General features: G+C 36.8%; 1 protein-coding gene across 1 annotated transcript in view; it reads left to right on the plus strand.

The window, feature by feature from the left end:
- Positions 1–15223, plus strand: part of LOC100733486 (zinc finger protein 160-like) — a 64175-nt gene that overhangs the window by 4144 nt on the left and 44808 nt on the right. The window contains 4 exon segments of the mRNA XM_013147820.3: positions 886–1165; positions 1628–1754; positions 2181–2309; positions 13566–15065. Of these exon segments, the coding sequence (XP_013003274.2) occupies positions 1112–1165; positions 1628–1754; positions 2181–2309; positions 13566–15065 (1810 nt within the window). The 5' untranslated portion in view covers positions 886–1111.

Genomic DNA, 15223 nt, shown 5'->3' on the forward strand with positions numbered 1-15223 from the left:
CAGTATTTTCCTTTGCCTTAAATGTGTACTGTACTATCCTGTCAGTGCAGAAAGATAAGGTATGTGAGAAAGATAAAGTATGCACACATATGTGTGCTTGCAGAAATAATAAACTTTATTACAGATTCATGATGTTTTCCTGAGCCCTTTTCCAGTTATCTCACTTAGGAAACACAATGTCAGTTTATTTTTGCTGAACTGTTTAATTCTTTAGCTTTCATTCTGATTGCTAGGCACTTTGGTTCACATATGTGCACTGCCATTTTTAGCTCTTCAACATCAGGCGGGGTCCCTTAGTGTCTGTAAACAGTTTTCTTTCTCCATGGTAACGGGGAAATGTTTTTCTTGTGGACTGTTGTTTTTCTTTGAAATAAACGCATGAATCATGTAGAATAATACACAGTACCTAGAAGTGTCCAGAAGCTTTAGCCATTACTATTGCTGTCATTATCATGCTTTTTAGATTCTGATCTTTCTTTAAAGCTACTGTGGACCTTCTCATTTTTCAACACATGACTTATCCTCTAGCTTATATAAATACTGAATATGACTTAGTGTGTCGGACATAATGTAATATTTTCATAGAGAAAAGCCTGCACCCTTTTTTTGTGCACTTCTTGTTTGTCCACAAAAGGAGAAATATACACTTGATTTAGAGTATTACAACCTGTTCATTATAAAAGTATAATGAACACAATTACAGAGTTATAGTGTGCTTGAAACTACCTTCCTGTGTATGAATATGTTGGAAAGAAAAACTCACTTCATCTTTATCTTTACCACATAGAAAATACTCCAGATTCAGGGGGATTTTTTTCCATATACCGAACAAGCATTCCTAAAGCGCATTCTCTCTTAATTTATTCTGTTTCTGACACCATCCAGTTAGAAATAACCTCAGTTCTGCTGTGAAGGCTCAGACCTGCAGAAGTACACCCGCATCACATGACAGCAACAGATGCAAGTTGCAGCCTGCGGTTCTGAATGATCAGGTGTAAATGGACATTCCCATTCCCACAGTCCCGTTCTGGGTTCAAAGAATTTGTGACAGCAGTTCGTGAAAATCAGCGAAACACTCACCCTTAATATTTCTTGTGAAGCTTGTTAAAAGATGGACACTCAAATGGAAAAGATGCATAAGGCAAGCTGTGGAGTAAATAACATGGTGTGTCCATGCCTTCTATGCATGCTTAACCTTGTAGAAACCTCTAGACATTCATCTATCTTTCTGTTCCTTGGAATCCTGTACTTCAGAGTTTTTCTAGAGGCTTTGTTACATAGGCATGATTGGTTCTATCACTAATATTGCCGATCAGTCAAAAGTTTAAACCCCTTACCTTCCCAGTAGGTTGGGGTAGGAGTAAATGTAATGACTAATACCTCCTAGGTCAGTCTTCATAATGACCAGCTCCTGTCCTGAAGCTGGCTAGGAACCTCTGGCACCATTTACTTCATTAGCATGTAAAATCATGTTTATCATTCTAGAGAGTCAAACTGTGGCTCTGTCCATAGCATAGATCTAGCTCATTCACTTCAGTTGAATTGGCCTTTACATTTCCTTTTTCATTTTATGTGGAGATCATAATTCCTTCCATTTCCCTGTGGTGAATTATGTTTTTCATTTTAGGGTCTGTTGACATTCAGGGATGTGGCCATAGAATTCTCCATGGAGGAGTGGAAATGCCTGGACCCTGCTCAGAGGACTCTGTACAGGGAAGTGATGTTGGAAAACTACAGGAACCTGGTCTGCCTGGGTGAGGATGTCTTCCTTCCAGAGGTCAGACTTGCTCTTGACTCTGCATTTTCCCCTGTGTCTTCATGGAATCCTCTGCATTGTTTGACCGAGACAGAAACCTGTTGCCTCTAAAATGTGAAGCTTCACAATGCAACATCTAGGCTTTAACTATTCTCTTTCTTCAGGTGTTCTGTCCCTTTTGTGATAGATATGTCATTGTTGGTTCAGACTAGAAATATGCCTTATTGCAGACCTTTAGACATCCAGTTCCTTGTTCTTTTTCCTGTGCTTTTGGATCATTGGTTCTTGGAATAGAATTAGATTAGATATCCCTAATTAACAGTGAAATATTTGTCTGCGTCCCTCTGCAGTCCATATCTCAAGTAAACAGGACTGGAGTGTGGAAAAGGCACCACAGGTCACATACGTTTCTTTTTCTAAGCAGGAATCTCTCCTTTTGATCTGAGTGTTGTCTCCATGTTGGTGCAGGGGGGAGAGCCCTGGAGGGTGGATGGCCAAGTGAAAGTATCCGGAAACCAGAATGAGTGGGAGTGTGTCCGAGGTGTGAACACAGGTGAGAGCTCAGATGGGCAGAGGGGAAGCTGCACAATGACACTGTGTTTGGGAAACTTCAGTGGTGGGAGAGGTGTCTTAGTTACTTTTTACTTGTCCCTGAGACAAATACCTGATGCCCAAAGTTGGGAAAGGAAAGGTTTATTTCTTAGTTCTTAGAGGTTTCAGCCCATACTCAGTTGGCTCCAAGGCAGTGTGGCGTGGCTGGGCCGCGGTTTATGGTGGTTGCAAACAGCAAGGCAGAAACTGCCAAGAGAGAGACATCTTTTTCCTGCCCTTATGTCATATTCTGACTCCACCCCTAGGTGGGTGTACCACTCCCACCACTAATCCAAGTGCTAGACAATGAACCAGTCACATATGCTAGATGTGGTCGAATCCATAATTCACGAGGCTTGGGGGCCACTGGCATAAACCATGACAAGAGGTGTGTGGGAAATTATTTACTTTCTCCACTATCATGGAGTAGGGTTTGCTTTTCCACAGGTATGTAGTCACCTGGCAAAAGCAAGCAAGTGGGAAGGAGACAAGACTGTTTCTATTCATTATATTTTATGCAGACTTCTCTCCCTAGAGCAGTGTAGCACTCACACCCTTAATCCTAGCAAGAACTGTGCCAAACCAATCAGTGGGATCACTTACTAATCATACACCCTTAATCCCAGCATCACACACTAAATTTGTACACCTCTGTAAAAGCTTTATGACCACATGAAGTTTTGTGGGTTCATCTAGACACAAACTATAGCAGCATGTCTCAGGACATTTGAGACTCTAGAAAGCATGCTGAGCTGTCGCCACAGATTCAGTCAGCAGCTGACTGGGTCTTGTTTCCAGCTGCTTTCTAGTTTCTGAGGACTGTCACAGAATTGTCTTTTTGTGGCACTGTGAAAATGTTGGCCATATTGTAACAGTGAGGTACCTCGTACAGACTGAGGCCACAGACATTTGGGGTTCAGATCCACACCAACTAATAAGAGCCACATAATGGTTTTTAAAAGATGAAAGTAAGACGATATATAAGTATAGCAGAAATGAGCATAGTCCAGTAATGCACCAAACGGTGAAGCAAGAATATCACCAAAAATGAAAGATCTTGTATGAGACGGCATTTGGCAGGTGAGGGAGAAAACATCAAGCTGTATCCAGTTGGTTTGTTTCTTAATTTCTGTGTTCAGACAAAAGTGACTTGGAGCCTGCAGGCCTACGTGACTGGAAGGGAGCATTCCTAACACCAGCCAGAGCCGGGGAGTGATTGGTTTCGTGTATGCTCCTTTCCTAATAAGTAGTTGGCTTCTTCACAGAAAGATGGCAGCTAAGATCATTTCTGTGAACATCTGTATTTTGCAGTCATTACTTTAACTTTTACCTTGACGCATACAGTGACAGCAACTTCTTTGAGCCCGCAATCAGTGGCATAGAGCAATCTCTTAGCAACGCATTTCTCAACTTCATGGCCTCGTATGCATGAGGCTTTGCAGTGAAAGACCCTTTATTCCCTGTGTGGGTCATTTTTTATTTTCAACAGCAGACCTTTGCCCAGGCCTTTGTTCATTGTAGTGAAGTTCAAACTTACAAAAATATGCTTTTCCTGCATCTTGCTTAGACACCTTATGAAGTTGAATGATGCCTTTTAACATGCACTATCACTTAAGACAGTGTTCTTCCTTTCTCTACCTTTCCACATAGTATAAATGAACCTTTTTGTGTGTATAATCAGCAGCTTTATATGTTTTATGATACTTGTAATGTTCTTTGTTTTATATCTTCAATTTGTAAGACTATTCTGTTGGGGACGGTCTTATTGATTTACTTAATTAGAAGATTTTCTTCACTGCAGAAAATAAAACTCAAAATTTACACAGTTCTAGAATTTTGTGAACAGTCTTACTGTTTCTAGTTTTGTTTCATATAACTTAGAACATACCTTTAAAGTACACTTTTGTGTGTTAAATTCATTGTTTTCAAATTTGGAACTTGATGTCCCTAACTATCATTTTTTGCTATCTTTAGACAGGCATTCCTTCTTTTGTTATTCAACAGTTTTTCCCCTTATAGTATGTTCTCAATTTTAAAAATTTACTTGCTGGATTTTATTTACATATTTCTGATTTGTTATTCCCTGGAACAAATTCCATTATTCCTTTTTTTTTTAATAATTAAAAATTTATTGGTACATTTTAGGTATGCATAATGGTCATATTCATTATAGGGAATATGTGCCTGTACATGACACATCTGATTTTTTTCTCATTCCCCTACCCTCCCTTTAAGCTCTCCTCTCCTTCTTGTTTCCATTTTTTCTCATGATTTTTTAAAATTTTCCCTTCCTTTCTTTCCTCTGATCACTTCCTTATTCCCCTTCCCATTTGAACATTTTCTTCCTGTTTCACAATATCTATTATACATTTTGGTACTTAGTAGTATTTACATGCATGTCCAATTTATTCCATTTTAGTATGACCTCAAGCTTTTAGTATGACATTTAGCTTGAAATGTCTCAAACTTATCCTTCTTTATGATACAGTAGTATTCCATTATATAAAAGAGCACATCTTCTTTATTCATTCATGTATTGATCGACATTTGTTTCCAAGATTTAGCTATTACAGACTGTGCTTCTATAAACATAGATGTGCATGTATCAGTGTGGTATGCTTTTAATTCTTTCAGAAAGATACCAAGGAGAAGATTGAATGGAACCTCTAGTTTTTTAAGGAATCTCCATACTGATTTCCACAGTGGTTGTACCATTATACACTCCCACCCTAGTAGATTAGGTTTCCTTTTTCGCCTCAGCCCCACCAGCAACAATTGCCATATTATAATCGTTGTGCTCATCTTGATATATAGTGATACTTCAGTTGTTGAACTGAATTCCATAGAAATTTGTGTTCAAACAATGAAAAGTTGGAGAACTGATTATATGTTTCCCATAAAAAACAATGGACAGCCAAGTAATTGGTTCTGAGGCCTGAAAATTGCACTTAAATTCTTTTTTTTATGACTTTAACAAATATCGTCCTGTCGCGGTTCTCAGTTTTAATTTTTACTGCTGATATCACTTTCTCTTAAGGCATGGTTATGCTGTTTTATGCATAAGGCGCAAAAATAAAAGCACAATGACAAAAGTTTTAATACTCTGACATATGCGCTGTATGTCATCTGGATGAGAAAGGCACTTGAACTGGAGCATCAGCCTTTCCTGTCCAGAGTGAGTCTGCTAGTATATATGTGAATATTATATTTAGTCCAGTGGTTTATATTTTTATGAACTTGCCAATATTAGAATATACCATATTTTTATTGTTGCTTGAATTTAATTCATTTGATTACCATGAATATTTAAATCCCTTTTTCTCTCCATATTATTCTTTCTTTTGCCCCAAACAACTGCCATTCTTGCTTTTGTTCCTATAAATTTGACTCTTAGTGCTACATGTATTTTGGAATTGTACAGTATTTCTATTTTCATGACTCTCATTTAGCATAATATCCTCTGGATTTTTGAATAGTATTCTATAGAATAAGATTTCTGCCATTTCATAGGCTGAGTAATATTCCATTATATATGGGCTTTAGTCTGTTTTCTACTACTATAACTAAATTACTGGAGCTGAATAATGGACAATAAAACGATTATTTAGCTCGTAGTTTTGGACCCTAAAAGACCAGGGTCACCCTATTTGTTCATCCCCTAGTGAGAGCATCTTGGCAGAAGCATGTACAGAAGAGATCAAGCAGTGAGGCACAATATCTGCCTTAAGGGTCAGGCATGACCCTGTATAACAGTGCACTTTCGTAAGAATTTGCTTACTCCACCAGACCTGCGTTAGTCACTTCCGGGGGCAGCACCTACAGTGAGCTACTTCCCACTAGGCTCTACTTCTTCAGGGTCCTTCTCTTCCCAGCATCACCACACTAAGGGCCTGGCTTCTGAAACAAACCGTGGGGAATGAGCCACAACACAACCACAGCCATATTTTGTGAATCCTCTTTTTTTTTTTTTTTTTTATTTTTTTTTTACTTTATTTATTAATATTAAGGAGAAAAGGTAAAACAAATTTTCACAACAAAATAATGAAAAAGTAATAATTGTTGATAAAGTACACAACATTATCTTTAGTCACTCAAGTACAAAATATGGGCATAAAAATTACTTCAATCAATATTAGCACAATCTTTCCTGTTCAGTGAACTAAGTGACACTAATGTTATAACTAACTTGCATTTTTTTCTTTTCCCTTCTATCCTTTCTCTTTTCCCCTATCTTAGTTTCTTCTTTTTATTGAACAGTTTCCTTCCATTTCACAGTGACTATTGTATATTTTGAACCTTATGGTTTCACATATGTCACTGTGGTGTGATGTTTTTCAATCCTTCTGGGAAGATACACAGAAGGGGAATACCTAGGATGAATGGGATCTCTAATCTTAATTTTTTGAGGAATCTCTACACTGATTTCCACAGTGTTTGTACTAATCTACTCTCTAACCAACAGTTGTAAAGGGTTTCTTTTTCCCTACAGAACCGGGAGCATTTTTTATTGGTTGATACACTTTTTTAAAAAAATTAAATGATTTTTTAATGAATAAGGGAGAGGATGAGATAAAAGGGGGCATAACAACATAACAATACAGGTTAAAGCATGACAGTTTCAGCAACCTAGTGCTTCACCACCAAATAACCCGACTTAATAGTAGTTACCATAGTATCTTTTTCTTTGAAATATTTGAATATAACTTCATATGCTATAGCATCAAATATATCAAGACTGTGTAACACCATTCAAGTGGATGAAAGCATTGTAGAGTATTTAGAACCAGCTAACAGAAAAAAATGATCAATGGTTTCAATATTATCTCTTTGCCTATAACAATTTTTGGTTATACTACCACATATGATAAAGTCCAGCAAGTTACAACGTAATAAAATCAATGGAGACAAAAGAACCATAGTTTGGTACAGCTTTAAGACAAGATGTTATTAAATCAGCACTAGCTGTTATTATGTCTTATTTTCTTCAAAGTGGCTGTTCATTGCGTCACCGACCATGATATCCAACAGCCCAGAATAAATCCATTCCAAGTAATGAGTGACAATTTTATAACGCTTCAAGGCCATATAATGGGGAATCATGGTTATCACATACGTTTATATATTTGATTCATTTCCTACACTAGGGAAACTATTCGGAGTTCACAGATGCGAGCTTGATTTAGTTCACTTATGAGTATGGTTTCAAGCTGCACCCATTTATTGATAAATAGCTCAATATGATCCTTCTTTATAGCTGAGTAGTACTCCACTACATAGAAGTACCACAGCTTTTTTATCCATTCCTCGGTTGATGGACATTTGGGTTGTTTCCATGATCTAGCAATTACAAATTGTGCTGCTATAAACCTAGGTGTGCATATGTCACTTTGGTATGATGCTTTCAGTTCTTCTGGGAAGATGCCTAGTAGTGGAATAGCGGGAACAAATGGGACTTCCAATCCCAGCTTTTTGAGAAATCTCCAGACTGACCTCCACAAAGGTTGTACCAGTCTACACTCCCACCAACAGTGTAGAAGAGTTCCTTTTTCCCCACAGCTTCTCCAGCATTTGTTGTTGTTGGTTTTCTTGATCCTGGCCATTCTTTCAGGAGTGAGATGGTATCACAGTGTGGTTTTAATTTGCATTTCCCTAATAACCAATGATGATGAACATTTTTTCATGTATTTATTTGCCATTTGTATTTCTTCCTCTGAGAAGTGTGTATTCATCTCAGATGCCCTTTTGGATTGGGTCTTATTTTTTTTAATTCTTTATATATTTTAGACAAAAGTCCTTTGTCTGAGGGGGAGTTCACTAAGATCTTTTCCCAGTTTGTGGGTTTTCTTTTCACTATGCTGGAGATTTTTTTTTACTTACAAAAACTTTTTAATAACAGGTAGTCCCAATTATTGATTCTGGTAAGTATTTCCCATGCAGTTTGAGTCCTGTTCATGAATTCTCTACCTACCCCTATGTCTTCAAGGCTTTTACCTAGTTTGTCTTCCAATAGATTTAGTGTTTCTGTTTTAATATTAGATCTTTAATCCATTTAGATTTTAATTTAGTACATGGTGATAGGCTTGGGTCGAGTTTTAGTTTTTGGCAAATGTAGAGCCAGTTTTTCCAACACCATTTATTAAAAAGACTGTCATTCTTCCAGTGAACCTGCTTGGCCCCTTTATCAAAGGTAAGTTGGTTGAGTGTGTTTGTAGTAGTGCTTGTATCTTCTAATCTATTTCATTGGTCTTCACCTCTGTTTTGATTCCAGTACCATGTTGATTTTACCACAGTTGCTTTGTAGTAACTTCAAGTCAGGGATTGTGATGCCTCCTGTCTTGCCTTTGTTGCTTAAAATTGCTTTTGATATTCTAGGTCTCTTCTGGTTCCAGATGAACCTTAGGAGTGATTTCTCTATATATATAAGATATGTTGATGGTACTTTTATTGGGATTGCATTGAATCTGTATAACAGTTTTGGGAGAAAGGCCATTTTCACAATGTTTATTCTTCCTATCCATGAACATGGGATGTCTTTCCATTTTCTGAGATCATCTTCAATTTCTTCCTTCAGTGTATTATAATTTTCCCTGTATAGGTCTTTTACTTCTTTTGTAAGAGTGATTCCTAAATATTTCATTTTTTTTGGTTGCTAGTGTGAAGGGTGTGGCTTCTCTTATTTCTCTCTCTGTGATTTTGTTGTTAGTGTATAAGAATGCTATTGATTTCTGAGTATTGATTTTGTACCCAGCTACATTACTGAATTTTTTTATTATATCTAAGAGTCTTTCAATGGAGTTTAGGGGGTCTTCCATGTAGAGTATCATGTCATCTGCAAATAATGACAATTTAACTTCTTTTCCTATCTTTACCCCTTTTATTTTTCTCTCTTGTCTAATTGCTCTGGCTAGTACTTCCAATACTATATTAAATAGGAGAGGTGATAGAGGACATCCTTGTCTTGTGCCTGATTTTAAAGTAAAGGCTTTCAATTTTTGGCCATTTAGTATGATACTTACTGTTGGTTTGTCATAGACAGCCTTTATTATATTGAGGTAAAGACCATCTATTCCAATTTTCTGTAGAGTTCTTATCATGAAAGATTGTTGAACCTTATCGAAGGCTTTTTCTGCATCTATGGAAATGATCATGTGATTCTTACTTTTGGCTTTATGGATATGATGGATTACATTTATTGATTTACGTATGTTGAACCATCCCTGCATGCCTGGGATGAATCACACTTGGTCATGGTGTATAATCTTCTTGATGATTTGCTGCATCCTGTTTGCCAATATTTTATTGAGGATTTTTGCATCTGTGTTCATTAGGGAGATTGGTCTGTAGTTCTCTTTTTCGGTTGGGTCTTTCCCGGGTTTTGGTTCTAGAGTAATATTTGCTTCCAGGAATGACTGGGGAAGAATTGCTTCCCTTTCAGTTTCATTGAAAAGTTTAAGGAGTGTCGGTATTAGGTCTTGTTTGTATTTCTTGTAGAATTCTGCAGTAAATCCATCTGGGCCTGGGCTCTTCTTTGTAGGTAAGGAATTAATTACATGTTCAATTTCATTGATAGAAATTGGGTTATTCAGCAGTTTTACATCCTCTTGATCTAGCTTTGGTACTTCATATGTTTCTAAGAATCTGTCTATTTCTTCTGTGTTTTCAAACCTTTGAGAGTAGAGGTTTTCGAAATAGGTGTTGATGATCTTCTGTATTTCTATTGAGTCTGTAGTGACTTCACCTTTTTCATTTCTTATTGCATGGATTTGAGCTCTTCCTTCCCTTTTTTTAAATAAGGTTGGCTAGGGGCTTATCAATTTTATTTATTCGTTCAAAGAACCAACTTTTTGATTCGTTGATTCTTTGGATTGTTTTCTTAGTCTCTATTGCGTTCATTTCTGCTCTGATTTTTATAATTTCCTCTCTTCTTTTGGCTTTGGGCTTGACTTGCTCTTCTTTTTCTAGCTGTTTGAGGTGAAGCATCATGTTATTTATTTGTATTCGTTCTGTTTTCCTGATGTGAGAGCTCAGTGCAATAAATTTTCCTCTGAGGACGGCTTTCATTGCATCCCATAGATTCCGGTAAGTTGTATCTATATTTTCATTTGTTTGTAGGTATTGCTTGATATCTTTTTTAATTTCCGCTGTGACCCACTGATTACTCAAGAGTGTGTTATTCAGTTTCCATGTGTTTGTGGGATTTTTGCAACATCTTTTGTCGTTGATTACTAATTTCATGGCACTATGGTCCAATAACATGCAAGGGGTAATTTCAACCCTTTTGCACTTATTTAAATATGTTCTGTGAATTAATATATGGTCTATTTTAGAGAATGACCCATGTACTGCTGAGAAGAATGTATATTCTGTTGTTGTTGGGTGGAATACTCTGTATATATCTATTAAGTCCATTTGTTCACAAGTGCAGTTCAGGAATCCTCTTGACTTGCTTCCATTCCTTGGCTACTTTTAGTAACACTGATAGGAGCTTGGGTTTACAAATACCTCTTGAAGAATGTTTTCCATTATGGGGGTACATGCCTCGCAAGATTGTGGGGTTATATGGCCTGAATAAAACTCAGTGATTCTTCTGCCTCAGCCTCCCAGGTGTTGGGTTTATACCACCAGATGCAGCTGGTATTGACTTTTTGAAATAATTTTTCTCTGTGACCTAAAATGATCAATCATGTGGTTCTTACTCTTTCATTCTGCTCATGGTGATGCATTGCATAAATTAATGTTCATTATATTCTAGGATTACATCTAACGTGGTCATGATTTATAAACCATTTTAATGTACATTTAATAGTATTCTTTTGAAAATTTTATACCAAATGTATGCAGAGATAGTATTGGTCTTTAGTTTGCTGGCGTGGTCTGACTTTTCTGTTAAGATAATGCTGTCTTACAGAACAAGTGTGGTGTCTTCCCGCTTTCAGTATTTTAGAAAAGTTAGAAGAAGATTGCTTTAGTTCTTTAAATGTTTGGAATGATTCTCTATTAAGAACACTGGGTCCAGTCTTTCTCTTTTTTGGGAGATTTTTGTGACTGAAATTGAATATCTTTGCTACTGGTCTCTTCCAGAGTTTTCTGTTTCTGTATTACAGAATTTCATTTATGTTTTTCTTGGTCATCGTATGTGTTGTACAATTCTGTTACTATTCCTTTGCATAGTCAACTTTTATAAGGTGCCTTCTCTTTTTTGTGATATTAGCTGAGTTTTCCGTTTTTCTCTTAGTTAATCTAGCTATGAATTTTATCCATTTTTTAAGTCTTTCATATGTAAAACCTTAGTTCCAGGATTTTCTCAAGTACTGTTTTCCATTTAGTATTTTTCTACCCTATTATAGGTTACAATAATTTTTCATTACTGTGTGGCATGCATCCCAAGACCCCGGGTGAGGAACTGTACTTGCAAATAGTACCAAATCCTAATATATTGTGCATTTTCCTGTGCATACATGAGTAAGATAAACTTTTACTTACAATAGGTACAGTATGGTATTAATGGCAATAGTTAACAGCAAAGCAAAACCTTGCTGCTAAATATAGGCAATTAGTCTCTTTGTCTTTTAGACACTTTATTGTCCTGTTCTCACTCTTCTTACAGTGAGAAATGCCTGTCTACTATGAATGATGTATGCATTGTGACATAAAGTTGGGCCATCACTAGCCTTCTGGCAACAAATGATAAGACAAATTATCTGATTTGGGTTGTCCTCTATCACTGAGCCATACCATGGCAGTGCCTGAGGATCCTCCATAGTTAATAGCTTTTTTCATTTTTATTTTTGTGTTTTTCTTTTGTTTTTCAGTTTTGCTAATGTGACTAAGGATAACCTTCATGCTACACTTGATTCTTCAAAGGTTTCTCTGTCTAGTTAGCCACAGAATCATCACTTTGTAGCTATTTTCTCCCTAGATTTCTGTACTCTAGACAAAAGTTACATTGCATTTCTAAGTGGAAACAGAACTAGTACACTGTCTCTTAGCTGTTTCAAGGTTTTTGCTTTCAGGTCTTGCTTTGAATATTTTTGCCCATAATCTCTTATAATATACAAACATGATTTGGTTAAACATATACCTAGAGTATACAAATCATTCAGTTTGATAAGTTTCATTAAAGGAACTTTAGGAGATGTAAATCTGCTTTCTTCCCCACCATCCCACTGCTACCTGCTAACTCTCTGCTGCTCTGCCCCCACACCTGAACTCTCATTCCTGTATTTAAGAATGGGACAGTCTTATGCCACTTGTTGCATTTGGTTTTCACTTGTGCAATTACAGCCCTATAGACTCACCAGCACAGGCTGTTCTGTCTCACCTGTTAACTGCTGCTGTCTTTCCCCAGGCTGGCTTCCCTCATGTGATTCATTGTACTGCTGCTTCTAGTTTATATCTCTTCTGTACACTTGAATTTGCAGAGGACTCCCATACTAACCTCACAGGGTAATGAAAGATACTCATCCTTTAGATGTTCTCAGGACACCACCTAAATCCATGTGTGCAGTGTTGATGATTTGGATAATGTTGTCTCTGAGCAACGAATGGCTCAGTGACACTGGTACAGCAAAGGGAAATGAAACGCCTCTGTTTCTTTTGAAATATTGCTTTCCATACTTCTTGTATCTCTTGTGACTTGTTATGTTATGTACTGTCTGTGTGGCTAGGAATCGTTGGTAACATGTTGACAGATCCTACACGCCAACAATCACATCCTGTTTATCTCATACTGTATGTAAATTAGGGTTAGAAAATAAATGATACTACCCTGTTATCCTTAATTGAAAAGTAATGTTATCTTCAAGGCTTTTTACAAAATAGTGCAAAATAGTTAAGAGTAACTATTGTATAGTAAGTACTTAAAAGTACCTTCGCTATAACCTGTTGTCCTTATTATGATAAGATTCATTTCAAGTCTCATTTGCGTGCCTCCATCTTCCATTAGATTCCATGGGCCAGTGTGCTATAATCACAAAAACGTGTATGTTACCAATTTGTGCAATGAAAATTTCATGATCACTTAATTTATGCAGTGTAATTGTTTTTGTCATACTTTGCAACTGGAGCATGTCTCCAGTTGTTTTCCTAAAAGTAAAAACTATAGAGTTCTATAACTGCTCGATTGTAATTATTTCTTTTGGTATAATGTGTATGTTAGTAACAGAATTCATTTACCATCTACAGTTAATCAGAACCAATGATTTCTTATCTTTCATAGATACTTCTCCTAAATGTGTCATAAAAGAAATGCCACCAGAAAGGAAAAGACATACAGGAGCAATGTTTCAGACAGTAAGGTTGGAAACACATAAAATCCATGACATTCAAGAATTGTGCTTCAGAGAAATCCAGACAAATGTACATGACTTTGAATGTCATTGCAGAGAAGATGAAAAACTTGACACAGCATTCTGTGTGAATCACAATGAAAATCTCACAGATAGAAGAGATGAACATTGTAGAAGGAATCTAGGACAGAAACATACTAAAAATTGGCTTGGAGTAAGCTTTCAGTCACATCTGCCTGAAATTGAGGTATTTAAAAGAGAAAAAAACAAATGGAACGAGTGTGGCAAATCTTTTAAGCAAGGTTCATGCTTTACTGTGCATCATGTAGTCCATGCTGGAGAAAAACAATTTTTATGTGATATGTGTGGCAAGGTCTTCAATAAGAAAACAAACCTTAGAAATCATCAAAGAATGCATACTGGAGAGAAGCCTTACAAATGTAGTGAATGTGAAAAAGTTTTCAGTAAAAAGTCATACTTAGCAAACCATCAAAGAATCCATACTGGAGAAAAACCTTTCAAATGTAATGAATGTGGCAAGTTCTTTAATCAGAAATCAAACTTTATACGTCATCAGACCATTCATACTGGTGAGAAACCTTACAGATGTAATGCATGTGGCAAGGTCTTCAGTCTGAAGTCCTACCTAGCAAATCATCAGAGAATCCATTCTGGTGAGAAATGTTACAAATGCAATGAATGTGGCAAGGTCTTCAGTCAAAAGTCAAACCTAGCAAATCATCAAAGAATGCATTCTGGAGAGAAACCTTACAAGTGTAATGAATGTGGCAAGGTCTTCAGTCATAAGTCACACCTTGCAAATCACCATAGAATTCATTCTGGGGAGAAACATTTCCAATGTAATGAATGTGGCAAAGTCTTTAGTCACAATTGCTACCTTGTACAACATCTGAGAGTACATGCTGGAGAAAAGCCTTATTTGTGTAATGAATGTGGCAAGGGCTTCAGGCACAAGTCCTACCTCACAAATCATCAGAGAATTCATACTGGAGAGAAACCTTACAAATGTATTTACTGTAGTAAAATGTTCCGTCATAGAGCCTCTCTAGCAAAGCATCAGAGAATCCATACAGGAGAGAAACCTTACAAATGTAATGAATGTGGTAAAGTGTTTAGTCGCAGGTCATTTCTAGCAAAGCATCAAACAATCCACACTGGAGAGAAACTTTACAAGTGTAACGAATGTGGTAAAGTGTTCAGTTGTAAATCATATCTTGCAAAACACCTGATGATTCACACTGAAGAGAAACCTTTCAAATGTAATGAATGTGGCAAGGTGTTCAGTCGCAATCCCCAACTTGTGCGTCATCATAGCATTCATACTGGAGAGAAACCTTATAAATGCAGTGAATGTAGCAAGGTGTTCAGTCTAAACTCATCCCTAGCACGTCATATGAGATGTCATACTTGAGAGAAACCATAGTAAAATAGTGAATTTGCCAAGATCTTGAGTCAAATTTTACACTTATGCACCAAAGCATTCCAAGAGTTGAAAAGTCTTAAAATTCACTGAGTTTAGCGAAGGTGTTAGTGTATAAGTCTGACTAATAACACATACTGGGAAAAA

The sequence above is a fragment of the Cavia porcellus genome, unplaced genomic scaffold, assembly GCF_034190915.1.
Source record: "Cavia porcellus strain 051 isolate PalLab524CR breed Dunkin Hartley unplaced genomic scaffold, mCavPor4.1 scaffold_7, whole genome shotgun sequence".
Taxonomy (NCBI): Eukaryota; Metazoa; Chordata; class Mammalia; order Rodentia; family Caviidae; genus Cavia; species Cavia porcellus.